Consider the following 20,072-nt stretch of genomic DNA (forward strand, 5'->3'; position numbering starts at 1 on the left):
AAGATGGTGAGTTCTTGAGAATGAAAGCATCTCAAAACACATGAGTCAGAGCAGCCTCCTTACTGCAATCACCTTTAGTGACCTGCATGCCACAGAAGGGCACAAGTTGCTGAAAAAAGAGCAAACTTTACTTGTAGAGTCTAGAATGGCTTGAATGCTGGTTGCATCCCTGTTATCCCAATTAACAAAAGCCTCATCAGTAATACAAAGGGGACTAGACAAGTTAATGGGTGTAGGGGAGGGCTCACTGAGAAATGTCATGTTCAGAACTCAGCTTCAGGACATCACTGAATTCAGGAAATTACTGAGCTGTGTAATTGAAGGCTGGAAATGCACTCTTAGTGAATATCACTTGTTCTCTCCTGTTGTTAAACCACCCTGGCCATCTGCTTTTATGTCTCATTGGAGCTGGGTCTCAATCCCACAGTCCTGGAGCTGTCTGCATCCCAAACCTGAAATGTGCTCACACCCAAACCAGCCAAGGTGCAGAACCTGCCCAGGAATAGTCTGGGACCAGGCCCAGCCTAATGCTGGCTTACCACAGTTACACCTAAGCTGCCTTAGTGTTAAACTGCCCAGGAACACCAACAGAAACTGCACCCTTGGATTTTATGCAGTTCCAAAAATACTGTTCAAATCATCATGTACAGGCAATGCTTTGAGGAATGGGGCAGTGGGTGGAAGGGAACTTCTGCTTCCTTTCCTAGATAATTTTACTAGCATATGCTTTGAATTTTGCCAGCTTTCAATTTTATTGGGAGGAGTTCTGCAAGGGAAAAAAGCAGTTCTGACTGAAAGTTGTATGGTTTGTGCCAGTCTGCAGAAAATACTTGCAGGTTTAAGGCATCGTCAAATTCCAGATTTGAATAAAGCATCAAAAGGCTGTTTGTTCCTTTCATGCAATACTCTTACTGTAAAAACTGTAAATAAATGAATGTACTGAGAGCTGCCCCTCTTCTCTTTTGCAGAATGGACAATATACAGCCTCGCAGCACTGCTCATCCTGAGTGCCACAGCCATAATAGCAAAGATACTTCTGCACGTTACCATGAGGTGAGTGGGGAGCAAAACCAACCAGAGACCCAAGATCTCAGCTCTGAACCAAACCTGGGGCTCCTCTCTGCCTTCCCATTGTCAGATTGGCCATATTCCAAACCAAGTTAGCTATATTACATATTTGTGTTCTCATAGAAGATCTTAAATAAGCACATTTTTTAACTTTCCTGCCTGTTGGGATAGCATTTGCTACTAGACTATCTCTTCTGGTCTTGATTTGACAAGATCTGTACTTTAGGAGGAAGGAGGAAAATGTTATCAGACATCCAGGTTTAGTGAGAAGAGGTCAAATTGTGATAATACTTTGCAGGGAAAAAATTAAAACCTCTACATTCCTACCAAGTAAATTCTGGGTCCTCTAGATGGGCACTCACTGAATGAAATGATGGGTGAGTTACCAACAAATCAAAATGTTGAATATTGTATTTACATAGTACAAACATGCTTAAAAATATACAAGGAAATTAATTTGTATTAATAGCAACTATAATAATAACAACTCCAGTCTGTAGAGCCCTCTTTGCTTAATGTCAGTGCTGTCATTAGGGTGGCAGAAGGATGCCTAACTTTTCATTTGCTCAAGCCAACCAAGAAACACTCCAAAAACCTACATTTTGCACATCAGGTAGAAAGAAATGTCACAGATGCAGTGGAGGCTGTGAGCACTCCCAGTGCAGACACATTAATAACCACAGCTACCCAAGCACTTGAACACAAGAGTGAATTCACTCTTGTTTCCTAGGTCCCACCAGATTCCAGCTGCAGCTGAAACAGAGGATTGCAGTGATGTCACTACTGCTGGTGAGATCTGGAGTATATTTTACCAACCATCCACATCCATATCCATCTTCAAGAAAAAGCTTCGAAATCAACAAGATGATTGCAACCCACTGGTGGGAGACTGAGCTGTCTTTCATCTTGCAAGAATTGATCTCCTTAAAATCCAGGTGACTTGAGATTATTCTTCCTTTTTTTTCCTCCCAACCTCATAGCTATTTTCCAAAAAGTCCATTTACAAAGGCCTTTGAGTGACTTTGCCTATCTGCTGTTCTCTTGGATATAGCAGTGACAACGGATTTAATTGCAGCAATAATTTTGAAATACCTGGTGCTCCTCAAGTCTTTAGTGCTGTTAATTACTGCCTTTAAAACATTGCACTTAAAATAGATGTAAAAACTCATAGCATTCAAAATGTCCTGTACCCCTGCCCAAGGTTACTGAAGGGGTTTTTACAGGTTGAGGATTTCTTGTGTCCCCCTTGCCTGTGCCACTGTATTAGATCAGGCCACTTTAGTCCTTTTATTCTCAAGCTGAAGACAGAGGTGGGTACTGCTAACCTGTTCAGCAAACAGAGCTAATTTACCTTGATGTAAACACATCTCAATGGTATTATACAGTGGAATGGGAATCAAAGACTGGAAAAATGATCAGCCTGGTTGCTCAGTGCTGTGCTCTTTCTGCATGTTCTGTTTCTGTGTCTACAAGCAGAGATGCAAACATAAAAAATCAAATTCAGGATGCCTCTATAACAAATATGCATTTTGGTTGACTAGAGCTCACCAGGTCAAGGCCTGCAGGAGCATTGAAGCCTTTTAAATGGCTCTGTCTGGCCCATCATTCACTAATGTTTATGATAATTTTGTTCATATTCACAGTGATCCTTTAAAAAACTAATTATTCTCCAGCCTGAGAGCCAGCATTCATTCTGGGTATAAGCTTAGGGCTTCTTAAAGGATTGTCCAAAGATAATCCACTGAACTTTTATCAGTGAGGCTGACCAACCAATTTTTGCTCTGAAGTCACATGTATTGATCTCAGCAGCCCAAACATTGTACAGAGCTGTAGGCTGCTATCACCAACTCCCCTGGGCCAGGCTGTGCAGCTGAGCATCCACAAAACAGCTGCCTTGACGCTCACCTGGGAGCAGTGTCTCCTTGCCTGCAGCACTAAAACTGAGCTGAATTTTTAAGGTAATTGCCTCACTTGTCAAAGAACTAAAACATCAGTGGGGTTCTGATCTGTGAACTATTTTCTTTGAATTGCAACAGACAGCATTAACTATTTCTGCTCTTTGGTGGACTGACTGTCCACCCACAATACTCAGATTTCTCATCCCACCACCACAAGCGGGAAACAAGAGATTCCAAGGGATCAGCAGTGAATCTTTCAGCCTCAGCAAGTTCAGACCAGCAAGATATTTAGGAAAAACTGTCAATGCAAATGTCAGATAAATTGACTGGAAAAAGTTTACAGTGGGCAGCTCTTTAAACTCAGAGAAGGTTCACTGAGAACCATTAATCTACACTAATTCTGGTTAAGTTTGAACACTAATTCTGGTTAAGTCTGAACATATACCAATGGTCTGCATATACCAGATGTGCAGTCAGAGAACATCCATTAAGTACATCTACAAAAGGTAATTAAGAAAAGTAAGAAAATTGCCACTGAGTTTAAATTCATTCCAGTATCTGCCCTTACGTTTTTGAACATATAACTCCCTTCTTTTTGTGAGAACTACAGATTTCACTGAAAAATCAGGGCATCAAAGAATTAAGCAGTGAAATATTGTGCCTTAGCACTGTAGATCTGGTCTTTACCTGAACTGAATTCAGTCCAGCTTGATTTATGTACCACAGATGAGTGCTAGAGACAGCTGAACAACATCACAATGCATGCTTAAAAGAAACCAGACTTTACTAAGCCAGCAATTATGGAATTGTTTATATAAAAAATGGAACAGCATGGGAACATCTAGTACTTTCTTGCATGAGCTGCTGGAAAGAATACAGGAAAATATAATTACAGTATTAGCTAAAATGAAGACAGGACAAGTTGTAAAAGCTATGCTGGTTCTCTCTTACATGTCACCACATTGGACCAAAAACCATTGTCTGTTTCAGACCCAACACAAGATCTGAAATTGCCTTTTTTAAAGGTAAGGTTTTACATCATGCTGTGTGGAGAAAGAGTTCACCTCAGAGATTCAGAGCAAAACAAAGCAGGTTGGTTCCTAAGCATCCTTAATTTAGTGCACTAACAGGAAACCTGCAGAGGGAATCACAGTGTGCTGCCAGATCCTCAGGAGCTGTTACAAGCACACAGTGCTTATCACAAAGTGATGAAGCTTTGCTTGCCTTATCAAAGGCAAGTTAAACATTTTGCCAGAGAGACATTCGTAAAGCAGTTACCTAATGGTGATAAAAAACATCAGGAACACCCAGTGACTGATGTACGCCTACTGCAGAAAGGAAAATACAGAATGTTACACTTCTCTTCATTAGTGAAGAATTTAATTTCACTATAATATTAGAGAAGATATAATTACAAACAGCAACAAAGACTGACACTACTAATGAAAAAATCTACACAATTTAAGAAATGAGATTTTTGCATTGCTCCCTTAGCTCCTCAAATATTTTTTTTAATAAAATTGTATTTCATGGGACTTTCATGGGGAGCATTAATCAAATTTATGTACAAAAGTCCCATAAAACCAGCACTTACAGCAGATTAACTGGTCATGGCAACAATCAACAGGACTAGTATTAAACAATGCATGGGTAATACACTGATAAAAACATAGAAGAAATTATGTTCCCCCACGCAGAATTTTTCAGATTGGCTGATTCTAGATCCTGCCTGTGCTAGCAAACAGAGCAATGGAGGAAAATTCATGGACAGGGTCCCTTAAATAGCACTTATTACTTTCCAGGGCTGAGACCATGAGGAGCAGGTAGATCTCCAGTGTGGATTTTTTCCAAATGTGGTAGGGTCACTCACACTGCTAGTGCAGACACTTCAGGGTGTGGTGATTTATGGCCAAGAGATGTGGTATCCATGAACACAGCAGGTTTTGATCTTTGCTGTAAGGGTTTGGGGGAGAAAGACGCAAAAAGTGTGACCATGCACAAGTGTTGTAATCCCACAGAAGAAATGCCCCTACTGCACGGGCAGCTGAGAGCTGGGACACCTCAGCAGGGTGGTGTCTACACCGTGTTCTCCAACAAATTGAAAATAACTGCAGAAGGAGCATTTGTTTGGAATTGTATCTGAACAGCCTTCTGAGCTCCTGCCTAGCAGTCCCCTCAGGAGGCTGGACAGGCTGCAAAGGTGACACTGGCTACAATGTCAAAAGCAACTGGTGTGGCAACCAAATCCTGATGAGGAGCTGCCTCCTCCTTCACAGGGATTTCAGCTCCTGCTCTGGCCCACTGCTCACTCTTGTGTTGGTGTGACCAGCTGTGTAGTGGTGCAATAAACTGACCGGGTCAAAAACTGCCATGGCTTCTTCTTCCCTGAGTTACCTTTCACAGAGCTGAGCTCTGTGCCCGTGCTCCCCGGGTGGTGGCACAGGGAGATGAGCTGAGAGCTCCCTGGGTGCACACTGGGCAGACAATGAGCCCTGGGACCAGGGCAGATGTCTGCCCCAGGAGCTGCCACAGCCATGGGTGAACCTGCTGCCTTCACCCCGCACCCAGCAGCCTCCACTGGGTGGGCACTGCAGGTGCACAGGGGCCAGCTGGACAAGTGCCTTCCCCTTCAAAATCTACATTTAAAACTAGTTTAGTTTGTTGACTATGTGATTTTATATGTATTTTTATCTTAATATTGTTATGTTGTGGGAAAATAGAGACTTTGTTATGTAAAAATGTGTGATGTGTTATCATAGTAATATATATATTTGTATATGTATAGGAAATGCATTATTTAATACAGCATATTATGCTTCTATCTTGCTAACATTTTATAGGAAGAAAAGATGTTGGTTTACACTCTGGGAAAAATAAATTTTCTATACACTGTAACCATAGGGAAAAAATCAAAGCTACTTCTTTGGTGTATATGATAGAAAGACATTGAGAATAAGGGAACTCAGCCTCAGTTTTGTGACAGAATAGATGCTGATAAAACAAGTGCTGTAAGAAACACTTTCCTCCTTTGGATCTCATTTCTAGCCTGTAATTGTATTAGGCTGTTCATAAGATTCTGCAAATTCATGTGCATATACTCTCTGGATGATTTTTACCATCTAACATGTAATCTGCTTTTTCAATCAAGCATTAACATAATCTTCTTTAGGACTTGTTTCTGCCAGGACAATGCTGAGGAAGTTTATCACATTGCTCATGCAGGCAATCCGGTGGGATTGCAGAATTAAAGTCTGTGTATTCCAACCCCCCAGCAATAATATAAATAGGAGATTTTTATGGATAGCCCTGGAAACTGCACTGAATCTGCAGCCTGGATGACTACAGGTCAAACACACCAGCAGACACATGGCTGCCACTGAATGAGCATAAATAGCTATTCCACTTTCATCTTCTGCTTAATAAGCCCTCTCAGGCAGTGGGAAGGAACAGAGTTTTCTGGTGCACCACTTTGCCTAAAGGAAGGGTGAACTACAAAAACAACTCCTGACAAAAACTTGTCCAACTGGTTCCTATTGCCTTGCAGCAGTATTTCACAATCTTCCAATGAAATACAGTTCACTGATAGTTTCACCTGAATATTGTTCTGGACATTATTGAACAATTCTGCTACCTTGAGAGTGAAAAATACAATTGCCTTCAGACCATAACCATTTTTTTTAACAACACATCCCCACTACACACACATTTCACACCACTCAGACTTTCCCAGATTTACTGAGCACCTGTGCTTTGGGATGAAATCTGGCATCATGAACTTCCAGCTAAAGACATTTTGCTCCAAATCCAAAAGCTATCACATGAACCACATAAGGCTGTCAAGAAACCAGAATAAATCAAATTTGAGGTGAGTCACTGCTGAAGTATGCACTGTGTTTGTAACTGTTCACCCTGCATTCAGCAAATGGTTGTAAATAATAATTATGAAAAAATAAATACAGTGTATTTGTGCAGGAGGAGTTCAGTTAGGATGACTAAAGTGTATACAAGCATGAAATAAAGGAGGCAGAAACTGCTGCAGTTCACCAGCAGATTACAAGAGCACTGCCTGCTGTACATGTTAGAAGAGAGTAATTAGAGCTGAGAATGATTACTTTACATATGAAGTATGATACTGCTCTGAGGCACAATTTCTGAGGTAACAGCAAATTGAAAGTCTTCAGTTTACATGTTTTCAAACTCTTGAAAACTGTATAAATTCGTTCAGGGTTTGCTTTGCAATTGCAGCATTATGTAATGCTGTTTCCACTTTCTTGCAAGATTCATCTTTTCTCTAATTAATTCCTCCTGGCCAAAATAATGCTACATTTTAAGAAACCTTCAGCAACCTTTTATGTAAACACCAGAAAACCAGTAACAAATACCAAAACTGTCCCCACCTTTTCATGAAAACTCATTTTTCTTTTAGAAACACAATTGTCACAGGGGACAGGCCTCCCCTTACACAGGGGAGGTTACTCTGCTCTCCTTTCTTGCCATTCTGGTTATGAGACTCTGGCACTTTGGTTCTTTCTGGGAACTGTTCCCTTCTTTTTTCTTGCTTGTTTCCTAAGCAGCAGTTTCATTCCCCACGAGGAAAATGTGTTCTTTATTCTCAAAGAGACACTTTTCTATGAAGCATTTAAGTCACAGGAGCAGGGTGCTTTCACTGCAAGATAAAATATCTGGTTTCAGGTATGCCATTGTCTCCCAGGCCAGAGAATTAGGCCAGGCTGGCTCCACAGGGTATGGACATGGCCACCCTTTTAAGGCATTTTTCTCTTCACACTACCCAAGCAGCATCAAACGTCACCTAACAGCTGCCATAGGATTTGACAGATGCCCACAATATTGCAGATAGTGTTACAGAAACACCAAGTGTTACAATAATGTACAATCCACTATGAATAATCTGCTCCTGCTTGTCTTCTCCTACGGTATCAAGGTTCTGTAGTTTGTGGTGCCCAACAGGACTCTCATTTTGTCACAAATTTGTCCCTTAAGCATCAAACCTGAAAAGTAAAAAGAACCTCCCCCATAACCAAGTATCCAAATGTTCATTTTGAACAGAAAATATTTACATTTAGTCATTTTTAAAAAGCCACAACAAAGACTAGACAGAATTTCACACAGAGCCAAGCACCACACACGAGCTCACCCCTGCTGTGTTTCATGCAGACAGAACGTGGGTTCACTGATTATTCTGTGGGACAGTGGCACAGTTGGGACAGCCACAGTGCAGAGTGTCACCAGACAATTTCAGAAGGCTTTGAGCATTTGCCCATACACAGTAACACCTTACCTCATCAGAAGGCTTCAGGCACCTGCCCATCCACAGTAACATCCTGTCCCTTCAGAAGGCTGCAGGCATCTGCCCTTCTGGTCCTTTAGCCCAACCTTTTATCCCCTCCTGTTGATGCATTGCACCTGTGTGCCCCTCATGTTTATTCACTGCCCCTGGGTGCCCCTCATGGTTCATGCCCTGCCCCTGTGTGCCCCTCATGTTTATTCACTGCCCCTGTGTGCCCCTCACTGTCCATGCCCTGCCCCTGTGTGCCCCTCATGGTCCATGCCCTGCCCCTGGGTGCCCTCTGTTCCTTTGGTGGTTGCTCAGTGCCCCTGGGCACTCCATGGCTCGTTGCTGTCAGTGCTGCTCACCTGCTGCTCACAGCTGTGCCCTCTGGGGATGGGGCTCAGCCACAGCCCCACTGCCAATGATCCCAAGCTGTGTCCCTACAGGACACTGAGGGTGGTGCCATGTCCTGTTCCTAAAAGCACAATCACCTGGCAGTTTTCTTCAGAACAGGGAACAAGAAAACAGAACAGCAGCAGCAGCAATCGGGGTGGAGGGAGGGAAGAGAAGGGAGATTCAGGTGTGACCTGTTATGAGTTACCAGCCACCCACGCACGGGGGTTTTATGCTTTTTGTAAAAACAACTGGTGTGTGAACTAATTTGCATATTAAAGGCATATCTGCAATCACTGGCAAGTGCCAAGACTCTGCTCACTGAGCAGAAAAAGGGGCACATACTTTAATTGGGCAGCACCTGCTCCTGTTGCTCTTCCATTGCTGTGCCTGTCTCCCACACAGACCAGGGTTTTCTGTTGTACCTGAGGTCAGGATGGGAACTGGTCCTCGTGCTGTGAAGGGTCCCTTACCAAATAATACTCTTGAGCAGTCTGTCATCCCAAATGGAGTTATCACACATGAAACAAGGAGGGTTGGAGAGAAGTAAAGCTCATTTCTTGGCTGAATCCTGAGGTGATTGAATTACAGTGCATTTGAACATGGATGAGAGATGGGGAAAGTCCAGGGGATTACCAGGTGGAAATCTCTGGGAGAAGGAAGAAGCTGGAGAATCCTGGAAAAGGCTCCATGAGTGTATCACTGGATGGGAAATGAATAACACATGAAGGTGAACTGTTGACACAGTAACATACATAAATACACATGTACATACACACACAGAGCCACACAGCCCCAGGCTCCCCTCTTCTGGAGTCTGCATAAACATCTCTGATGAAATTGTGCTCTCTGCTGACAAAATGAGCACCACAATATTGATTTTCACTCAAGCAGGACCAGTGATTCCATGATCCAGGGCAAAGGACCTGGATCTTGACTATTCAAACTATGATCTACCCAGCTGTGCCCACCTGTATCATGCTCTCTCAAAACAATTTTATTTCATGGCAATAAATTACAATAAATTATTTTTACCTAAAATTACAAGAGTTCAGTTCCCCAGCCATGAGGAACAGGCAGGTTCCAAACATAAATGAGGATTTCTTTTAGCAGATGTGGTACTTCCATGTGCCTGGGGGGCTCAGGGGCTGGTGTGACTCCTACCCCCCAGTAACTGGAATGCTGTGTAAAGGTACATACATATCCATCTATCTGGTGTTTAAAAAAAAGGAAAAAATGTTGTTTATTACAGTTCATCCCAGTATATCTAGGACTGTACTTTGAGAACAGTTATCTATGTCCTTTCCCCCAAAACAAGAAGGACAACTCCCACATGTATATGCAATAAAACTGTATTTTTTTGTGTGGTTTTGCCTTTTTTTTTCTTTTAATACAGACATTTGTACACTTTCTTACAAAACTGCAAGTAACTACACTTCTCTTAAATCATTTTTGGTCGGCAAGTACTGTAAAATCTTTGTGTGCAATTATCATGTATTTACAGGGCCTCGTGTTAGTGATTTTCAGTGATTATTACAATAATGTCACACACTCTCAACATAAGACATGGCTTAAGATAAATATATTAGTAAATAAATATTCTGAGAACATATTTCCATACATGAAATGTGCTGCTATACATATACAGAATATATACAAGATGCTTTATAGCTTTTAAAACATTTTTAAAAATGGTAATGAAGGAGAAAGAGCCCTTTGACCATATTACAAATCTTTACAGCAAATTTTATACAAAACAATTTTAAGTGCTATAAGACAATTTTAATTAAAAACATTTTAAATAGTGCCTCATGAGCCAAACACAACGACAACTGTTCATGTAAGTAGTAGAAAGGCATTTTGTTATAGAAACCATCTATCATGGCCAGCTAGCCTGTAAGTCTGCACTGGACAGAGAGTTTTATGTTAAATGTCAGAGCCAGCACAGAAGGCAGCTGTAGGGTGTCTGTGGTATGGCCTGCAGAGATTTGTACCAGCAGAGATTTCCACAATGTGTGGGACCAGCACATCTGGGATCACCAGGAGCCAGAATATTCCAATCTTTTTAAGAAACGCTTTTACCACAATATGCTGTTTTAGTTACAGAGTACAATGTATCTTAGGCAGCCTTTACAGTGCCTCACAAAACACCAAGCAGAATAACCAAGCTAGTGTACCATAGCTTCTAAAATGCATTTCTTTTTCAGTGGAGGAAGGAAAGAGTAAGACTTAAAAATTAAAAAAAAAAAATTCCAAAAATCACAACCTTTAGAGTTTGTTCTCCCAACATATACCACTTACTTCAGTCATTCAGAGAATGAATAAGTTTTTAATAAACTTTATACACAGAAAATGTGTTTATTGAAATTTTTCTTTTAATCTTATACCCAGATATTGCCTTGTATTAATTCTCTGAACAGCTGAATATTGGTGCTTGTTGATTGAAAAGATGTAATGTGAATTCCTTTAGGTGGAACTTTTTTCCTAACTTACTGGGTATGAAAGCAAAAGGAAATAGATGAATGTATTTGTTATTTTTTAAGTATCTGTTTCCTTCTTTTAAAATAGTTCATTTGGGACTACAGAGAATACAAGTTAGCTTTGCTGGGTCTCACAACCAGCCCAGTGCTGTCAAGGACATTGCTTTGGCAGAATATGAAGTGTACATCTCTATTTCATGTCTTTGAAGCATCTCCAAAGTGTACTGAACTTAGGACAAATCTTTTCAGAAGACTGGCACTGTGGGCATTAAATACTTAGTTTCCCTTTAGAAGAATTCCTGCTGTGAATACACCACAGGATGACACTGTGTCCTCAGGCACATGCAGCATGACAGGCAATTTAACCCATGCTATGGTAGCCTCTTACTCAGAAGCTGCTGTTTCCACAGGAAACAATTGCTATCAGAAGTGACAACATAAATTATCTCATGATAACAAACATCCCCACTAGGACAAGAACAAGAACAAAAGTATGTGCCCAGGCTAATGGGGTACAGAGAGCACCCTGTACACAAGACAAAAATGAAGCACAACCAGCTGGGCCCAAGAAACCTTTAAAACAGATCAATCTATGGAAGCTACATCAACCACAGCAAAGAAGAAAACAATGATCAAACCAAGTCCCTCACTTTGCCACACACACACAAAAGGTGACAAGCACTGCTTCCCTTAGGCATGCTTGCAGCCTGTAAGGAAACAAGAAACCCTGTTTCCAAAATGAGCCAGCAAAGCTGTGAGCACACTGCAAGCTCTGCTTTCCTGCACATGCCAGCATTCCTCACAGCTGTAACAGGGGCTACAGGTGCCTGAAAAACTTCCTATGGAAGGAAAAGTTCATTACCTACAAAGGTAATACCCTTTCCAAGCACTTTGTTCGAGCATCTGCTTGAGGGAGAGGTCCCCAGCATTCTTCACTGGTCAGAAGATACAATGAGGTCCACGGTTTAAATAGAGGAAGTGAGGATAAGAACAATCTGAGCTCTCAGTTTCCTTACCCCCACTCTGTTGAAACTAATCCTAATGGCAGGACACCTTCCTAGCCAAACCATCAGAGCAGCATGAAAGGGAGGAGAAGGGAAGAGGAGAAAGGAGACAGTCCAATGCTTCACCTCCCTCAAAATCACTCACATAACTTGCTGGCTGCTAGGATTTGCTACTGGGATTAGTCAATATCTGAGCATCCATTCAGCAGCTGTATCCCTCTGGATTACTATATTTCAAGGTGCTATCTGGTTTCTAAGGCAGGTGTAGCCCTGAGCTTATCAAAGGCTGGACTCCTTCAAGTAGGAGATAACAGCATCTACACATAGCCTGGCTTATTTAACACACTGTGTTACCTCTCAGCAAGAGGTCACTTCTAAAAAGAAAATATAAATAACACTTTGTCATTAATATAGAAATGGCACTAGAGCTCAGAAATGCTCCACACCATGTCCCACATGGGCTTTGCACACAAATCAAGGCCTGAAGGCTTCAGGCAGGAGGGACAAAGGAGACAATCAAACTGATGTGAACACAGAGGAAGTAGGGGAGGGACTTCTCCACATTACCACTTTTGTGTGTTTGTCAAAGCTTAAAAAAAAATTGAGTCCATGAGAATTTGGAGTCTCCGATAAGCTCCGCTTCTCCATCCGGGATCATCTGGACAGGTCTAGTCACTGATTTGGCTTCTCTCCAAGGGATGAGATCCAGCACCTGAAGGATAAAGAAAACTAAGGAACATTGCATCTAGAGTATTGCATACAGCTTGGGCCCCCAAACAAGACACTCAGTGACGAGTTTCACAGACATCCAAGGTGCTCAGAGGGCTGCAGCACCTGGTGTGCAGAGGCTGAGGGATCTGGGCTGCTCAGCCTACAGTAAAGGCATCCCCAGCAGCTCTGCAGTACCTGCATGGAGGCTGTCCCAGTGATGAAACCACAGTCCTCACAGACATGCACTCTGAACCAGAGGTGAGGAAGTTAAGCTCAAGTGTGAAAATCTTTTGACCATAATGGCAGACAAGCACAGCCACAGGAGCCCAGAAGGGGACTGCACTCTGTGTCCCTGAAGGTTTATCCAGCCTGACATTTGGATACATTTGGTCTGACAAACTTGGTCTGGTCTCAGAGCTGGCTGTGCTTTGAGCAGGGGGTTGGACTAGATGATGGCTTGAGGTCCATTCCCAACTAGGGTACCTTGTGATACTATGAACACCCTTTAAAATAACCCTAGCAAGGCAGGTAAGAAATATCCCCCTCTGTGTGTGAGTACCTCTTTTTTCCCCCCTTGTCCATGTCTACAGAAGAGATTTTCCCACATACTCTTCTACAGCAGTTCCAAGATTTTCACCTTTTAAAAAAAAACCAAACCCTTCAGCTTGTCTGTTGTCTCTCACAGTGGCATTGCCTGCTTAGGCAACTCACCACAGCTGCCATGACCAGCACAGTGTCCCTTGCTGTGGGAACTCTAATGGGGGCCTCTCCCCACAAAGGATGAGCATGAAAGCTTTTATAGAGTTAATTAGTAAGTTATCATCTTCTCCTCCTCTGGCTATGACCAAATGAGCACAGGTAACCAGGGAATAATTCTTTGGGCAAATGGCTAGTCAATAACCTGTTCTTATGTGAAGGATGGAGTAACCTTTATGGCTGCAGGTACCTAGGCAGCTGGCAGCATTTCATCCACTAACACAGAAAGGTAGCAAGTAATCAAAAAAAGCTCATATATTACCTGTGGCCTTTGTGGTCATCATCAGCTTCTGGGAGTTCAGAGAGGGACTGGGAAAGGGCATTCCAGTTTCCTCCTCCTGAGAGTAGTTCTGCTGCAGGAATGATGTTGCCTCATAGCACACCTCCCTCTCCACCTGTACCTCTCCAACACCTTGACAGTGCAGGTAAGTGTCTAGCTCAGGTGTTCCATCCCAGGAGCTACAGCCTCCTATGTGGGTCCCTTGGTGCTCTGGTGGTAGGATCAGCTCACAGTCTCTGTCTTCAGGAATGATGGGAATGCGTTGACCCAGATCACATACACCCTTACAGCAGTTTGGCAAGGTGTCATCAGGAAGCGTGTACTGCACATTCACTGCATAGTCTTCTGTATAGCAGCCACCACCTCCACTGCCACTGGTGCTACTACAGGCTACCTGCTTCTCTTCATAGAAGCAGCAGGGCAACCCCTCATATTTTACCCCATCTGTCCTATGTAAGTGGTCTGAGTTAATACTGTACAAGCCTGGGGTGTTCCCTGACTGTGGTTCAATTCCTTGGCCACACGTCCCCCACAGTGGAGAGCTAAGGAAGAGTGCACTACAGTCAGCTGTCCCATTGCTGGGCTCCAGGGCAGAGTGCTGGAATTCAAAGCAGCACGCGCACGCCTGCTCCGAAATCGACCCCGCTATCTCTGGATTCTTCCAGTTCCTTTTAACATCCAAGGCAGCACCAGGAGTGGCCTCAGGTCCTCCCTCTGAGGTAGTGCCATTTGGATCCCTGTGCTCTAGTGAGGAATTACTGCTATAGTTCATATCCATGCTGCAATTAGACAGTTGGTCCCCTGAGGAAGAAGCTGGCACGGGCCGGCAGTCAGCACCCACCAGGCCATGACTGTGAGCTGGGAGCTCATCCTGGTGAGAGCCCTCCAAGAGCACAATTGCCCCCCTGTTTGCACCACCAACCTCAGCCACTCGGCAAGGGCTCCTGCTGCGGTACACGTAGGGGTCGTAGTCACTGCTCAGAGAGCTGCGGAACGTGGAGCAGCTCCCGTAAACCCCCTGGTTACTGACCTCAGTGCAGTCAACCATGGAATCACTGGAGGAGCAGTGGCACTGACCAGAACTGCTGCTGCTGCTGTCACTGCCAGGGCAGTCGGCCAAGTACCCGCTGCACACCGAGCGGTGGCCGTGATAGCAGCTAAAGCTGGAGGTACTGCCACTCTCCAAGCGGGACGAGGGCATTACATGTACCACAGGAGGGAAAAGCACGCTGCTACCAGGCTGAAAGGCACGGGAAGGACCCTTTGAGGCAATGCCAGCTGGAAGCTGTCCATCTTGCTCAGGGTAACTAAGGCCTTGGAAGTAGTAGTGCTGATACATGGTCTCATATCGGGAAAAGCACGCTGCTTTGGAAAAGTTGCGTCCACCAAACTTGGGCCTTCGGAAGTTGTGAGCCGGAGAGTAAGCCCTGTGCTCCAGGCTGCAGTGATGGGTGTTTAACGCATGGTCCAAATGAATAGGCTGATAACTGCGGATGTAGGCAGGGGAAGGGGCCTGGTAGAGGCTCTGTTCTCCGTGCCTCTCCACCGTCAGCAGGGTGATGGGGTTTCCGTGCGGGTCCATGCTGGTCCGAGTGGGATACGCTGTGATCTGGCTGGCTCGGTGCACTCGGCCTGGGTAATGGACAGGCAGGATCACCCTCTGCTGCCGGCTGTGGGCTGCATTGATGGATTCCAGACAGATGGGAGCTGCATTCCCCTTCTTCTGTTCTGAATGAGAGAAAGAAGAATGGAGAAGTAGAACTAGAAGGGAATAAAATTACTTTATGCAAGAAAGCATATTTTGTTTCCCATGTCATTACATTATGCACCAATTTTTTACACGGAAGGAAAAAAAAGCAAAACAAAACTCACAAGCATGTCTGGAAAACTTTGAAACACCCAAGTGTATTTGCTTAAAAAGCAAAAGAAGTGAATTTATTTAGGATACTATTCTCATATACACAAAATCTTTTGCTAACATCTTGCAGAGGCTGAGAGAGGCTGGAAGTCATTGCTCAAATTTTCAAATTTTATACGCATTTTTGTATAAATGTGCAGCGCCAGAAAACTTTCTTAAGACAGAGGAAATGAAAGCAGGAAGAGGGCAAGTAAGGGAAACCACGTTCCAAGTTACAAAACCATGGAAAAATAAAAGCCCATACATTGTTTTCTTTGTAATTCTCAAGGGAAAACATATCCCTTTTCTCCATGTGTCCGCGCACTCAGGGCTGCACAACACAACACTGCCCTCAGCTGGGCATCATCCCCAGCCCAAGGTTATGCCAGGGGCACTCAGATGTTCTCTGAGAGTTTGGGGTTAACTGTATTTCCAGGGCTATGTTACAGTAAGGACTGGGAGCTCCACGGAGATTCACAAACAGGGACACTTTTTATTTCATCTTTTCAAGCTGTCTGAAATAAACAGGACACCAGAGCATGGACAGTGCAGCACTTACCTATGATGTTATGGCGGCAGTGAGGGCAGGTGTGGTGCTGCAGCAGCCAAGGATCCACACATTTCTTGTGGAATCGGTGAGTGCAGGGAATGACACGCAGCTCCTACAGGAACACACGAAGCACCATGAAAAATCTACTTCTTCCTAACAAATTAATTTTTAACAGCTTGTTCCTAGTTTTTTTTCAACCTGGCTATTAAATGGAGCAATTTCTAGTCTTGAAGTGCTAAGAAGGAAAAAAATGGCATCAAGACAGCCAAGAGCACAAGAGGTAGTGCTCAGCTGTCTCTAAAAGAAAAGTCTGCAGGCACCTTAGGATTCCATGCAGATACAGGACATTTCTTTAGGACACTTTTTTAGTATGTCCCTATGACCCAACACCTTTAAGAAGGCCATCATAAAAGTTTTCTTTAATATATTCAATGAACTTAAAAAACAGAAATCAAGAGTAATGATGTACCCTTCCTACAGTTATTCACAATGGAAAACACTCAGGTAAAAGCAAAACCAACACAGTGTATATGATACTTTTTCCCTTGCCCAGGACTCTTATCCTTCAGCTATGATCTGTCTACAGGATTTCCCGAGCCTGATGGATATCTCAGAAACCTGCAACAAATCTTTCTTCCAAGTGCTGCTTATGTCTCCCCATGAGCTTAGGTTTTCAATTTCTAACATGCTTTGGCAAGGAGTTCCATGGGGCTACTACCTCCTGGTGGAGAAACACCACACAACTTTATTCCCCTGTCCCCAAGCAATCTGGGTCTAAAGAGTCCTTGCCCACTCAATTATTTGGGTTTTTTTACAGAAACCATTCAAAATGTTTGACCATTTTGTGACTACCCTTTCCTGAAGCACCCTCCTTTCCATTCCATATCTTTTGTGAGTTGAGGTCAGAAAGACACAGTACTCGAAGTAAGAACATGACTAAATTTACACTGTGGTGTAATTATGTTTTCTGTTCAGCTCTCTAGACTTTCCCATCTCATTTCTAGAATCTGATTTACCTTTCTAACTGCCACAAAGCAGATAAACTGCCACCAATTTGCTTTCACAAAGCTATCTAAAGCATCAAGATCTTGTTCCTGAATAGCAATGCTCAGCTCCCAACCCATCCCTGATATATGTGGAGCACTTCCCTGTGTCTATCACTTCAAACTGAAGTTCATGCCTGAATTTCCTTTGCAGTCAGTTTGTACAGCCCATTTGAAGTCCTTGTCTACCTTCATCCTTGCTACTCTGAATAATTTTCCACCAACAAATTCAATTAAACTTTCTATTTGCACCTTGCAGCACTCAAATATGCAGCTGCTATTTTCTATTGCCTTAAAAATTATGACTCTTTTATGATAAAATAAAATGTCTTCACATAATCTTTCTAAAGGAAGTTGATAGCTGTGAATATTGACTGCCTCTATTTTATTTATTTTAAGGAGCCCATTTGCTATTTCACCCTTTTGTTGCTTCCTCTGAGTTGAACTGTCATGGACAGCAAGCCCTGATATCAATAAAGTGATTGTAACTGAGGAGTCAAAAAACTGTTCCTGAATGTTTTGACCTCTCTTCCTTCTCCTCCTCTGGTTTCCCAGCAGTGCTGTGTACTTGACATTTTTTAAGACAGGGTGCCATCAAATCTTGAAAAGCAAAACCCTAAGGATATTCCTTACCTCCAGCAGAGCTTGCATGCATCATCACCTCAGTGCATGACTTGTCAAAAATACCCAGAGAACCAAGTGCTGAGGCAACCCTGCCTTCTTTGCAACTTGCTCTTCAGAAATGCAAGAACAGTGGAGGTAGCAACTTGCAAATGGGACCCCTCACCTCTCACTTTGCAGCACGGGTAATTTAGAGCTGCAGGATGCAGCTGAGGCCACGGTGGCTGCTCAGTATGATCCAACTGAGAAGTGGCACCACCTCAGCACAGAATATCCCCAACAGCCAGCCACATAGCACAGTGCTAAAACCACCTACATTCCCAGCCCATGGTGAAGAAACCTTTCATCCTTTACCTCCCCATCAATGTACTTCTCCAAGCAGATGGCACAGTCAGAGGTGGAGCTGCTACTGAGTGTATCCAGTGCTCCACAGTTACTTTCTCGGTGTCCCTTACTTTTGGACTTAAACTTCCTGGTCTCCATTTTCTCCAGTGCTTGCACTGCAAGCCTGTTCATGGAATTCTACATGAGAAGAAACAAAACAAAACAAAACAAAACAAAAAAAAAAAAGAAAAAAAAAAGAAAAGAAAAAAGAAAAAAAAAGCCAATGCTGCTGTGTAAGGGACTAGAGTGTAATAGCAGAGAAACACCACCATAACATATCTTACAGATCATGTCAGGCCCAAGTGATGTATAATTTCTTAAATTAAACAGAGAGAAGGCTACTTAGAATTCAGATCAGAAGCCTCATGGAAAAGAATGTATGCCACATGCAGAAGTGAGAATGATAAACTACTCTGAATTAGAACTGGATGAAGGTGCTGACAAATGGGATACACTGCAACTGCCCAACTGATAGGCAGCAACTATTCAAGCCAACATATAAAGCTTAGCCAGGAACTTTTTTTTTTTTTTATCAGTATTGATTGTAATGCCCCAATATACTGTTACCATCATATTACCTGGAGCAATACTTGAGAAAGGGATTAAAATGAAATATTATAAATTAGCTGTATCATTTCCTCCAGGACAAACTCTAAGTATGTCACCTGGAATTTCTCCTAACCAAGCTTTTTACCTTGAAAACCCTTCCCATTTCAACAGATGTTACCCTATTGAAAAGATTTGTGATTTATTTTCAATCCTCTCCACAATACAGCAGCAAGAGTCTGGACTCATTTAGAAGTATACCAGTGCTACTGATGTCCTGTGAGCAACCAGAAATGTTCCTTCTTCCCAGTGCCTAAGTGAACTGCTTCTGCACTGTTTTCATTCCATGATTTAACTGAACAAACATCATGGGTCAATGTAAATCTCCTTTAAAGATATTTCCAAGTTCTTCCAAAGGCCTACACACATGGATAAAACCACACAGCCACCAAGATGGCTACTGTAAGTCAGTGGCCTTCATTTCCAAAAGTTGCAAAGCACATTTTAGGACAAAGTAAGAGAAGCTAACTTTCAGCATTTGGTGAATTGCCACTACTGCTCTTACCTGACTGCGTCGCTGTTTCAGTTTGATCTTGACAAGAAGAATGAGGCAAACAAGAGACACAACCACAAAGAAGGCCAGGAAAATTCCCATGTCAAAGTACTCTGTGGGTTGCTTAAAAATTAAAACAAAGGTATTATTATTCCTTCCTTTAGATCATACTCAAAGCTGATGTTTCTTTCTCTTAAAATTTCCCAGGGGCCATTGCTGAATGTACTCAGTCAGAATGGCAGAAGTCAGGGTACACATTGTTCTGTTCATTAACTGGGATTCTCTGAGACAAAACCTGTGTTTCATGTGCCACTGCAAGTGAGCAGAACACACAGAATGCCAAGCATGAGATGTCAGGTTTACAATCTCTGAACTGCAAAATTCAGGTTTTTTTAACTGAGTGCATCACATCAAAACTAATTTTTATAGCTTATTGAGTTGCTCATGCATGTAAGTGACTGAAAATCAACATTTGATTTTTCAAAAAAATGGCCCACTTCTCAAATACATTTCTCAACAGAAGGATTCCATTAAAACGAAAAACAAAAAACCAAAGTGGTAATTGGGACATTGATCACCTTTAGTTTTGTTCTTCTGT

The 20,072-nt window shown here is 42.8% G+C and overlaps 2 protein-coding genes across 3 annotated transcripts in view; one reads left to right on the top strand and one right to left on the bottom strand.

Annotated features, from left to right (window-relative positions):
* Positions 1–10,016, top strand: part of KREMEN1 (kringle containing transmembrane protein 1) — a 30,125-nt gene extending 20,109 nt beyond the window's left edge. Inside the window, exons 8-9 of the mRNA XM_066562576.1 lie at positions 969–1,053; positions 1,799–10,016. Of these exons, the coding sequence (XP_066418673.1) occupies positions 969–1,053; positions 1,799–1,961 (248 nt within the window). The 3' untranslated portion in view covers positions 1,962–10,016. The remainder of the gene's footprint in view (positions 1–968; positions 1,054–1,798) is intronic.
* The window catches only part of ZNRF3 (zinc and ring finger 3), a 66,328-nt gene continuing 56,241 nt past the window's right edge, over positions 9,986–20,072 (bottom strand). For both annotated transcript variants that reach the window (XM_066562574.1, XM_066562575.1), the window contains exons 5-9: positions 19,487–19,597; positions 18,346–18,513; positions 16,337–16,439; positions 13,863–15,608; positions 9,986–12,845 (exon numbers count right to left, since the gene is read on the bottom strand). In XM_066562574.1, coding sequence (XP_066418671.1) covers positions 12,802–12,845; positions 13,863–15,608; positions 16,337–16,439; positions 18,346–18,513; positions 19,487–19,597 — 2,172 coding nt within the window. In that variant the 3' untranslated portion in view covers positions 9,986–12,801. The remainder of the gene's footprint in view (positions 12,846–13,862; positions 15,609–16,336; positions 16,440–18,345; positions 18,514–19,486; positions 19,598–20,072) is intronic.

The sequence above is a fragment of the Molothrus aeneus genome, chromosome 18 (genome assembly GCF_037042795.1).
Source record: "Molothrus aeneus isolate 106 chromosome 18, BPBGC_Maene_1.0, whole genome shotgun sequence".
NCBI lineage: Eukaryota > Metazoa > Chordata > Aves > Passeriformes > Icteridae > Molothrus > Molothrus aeneus.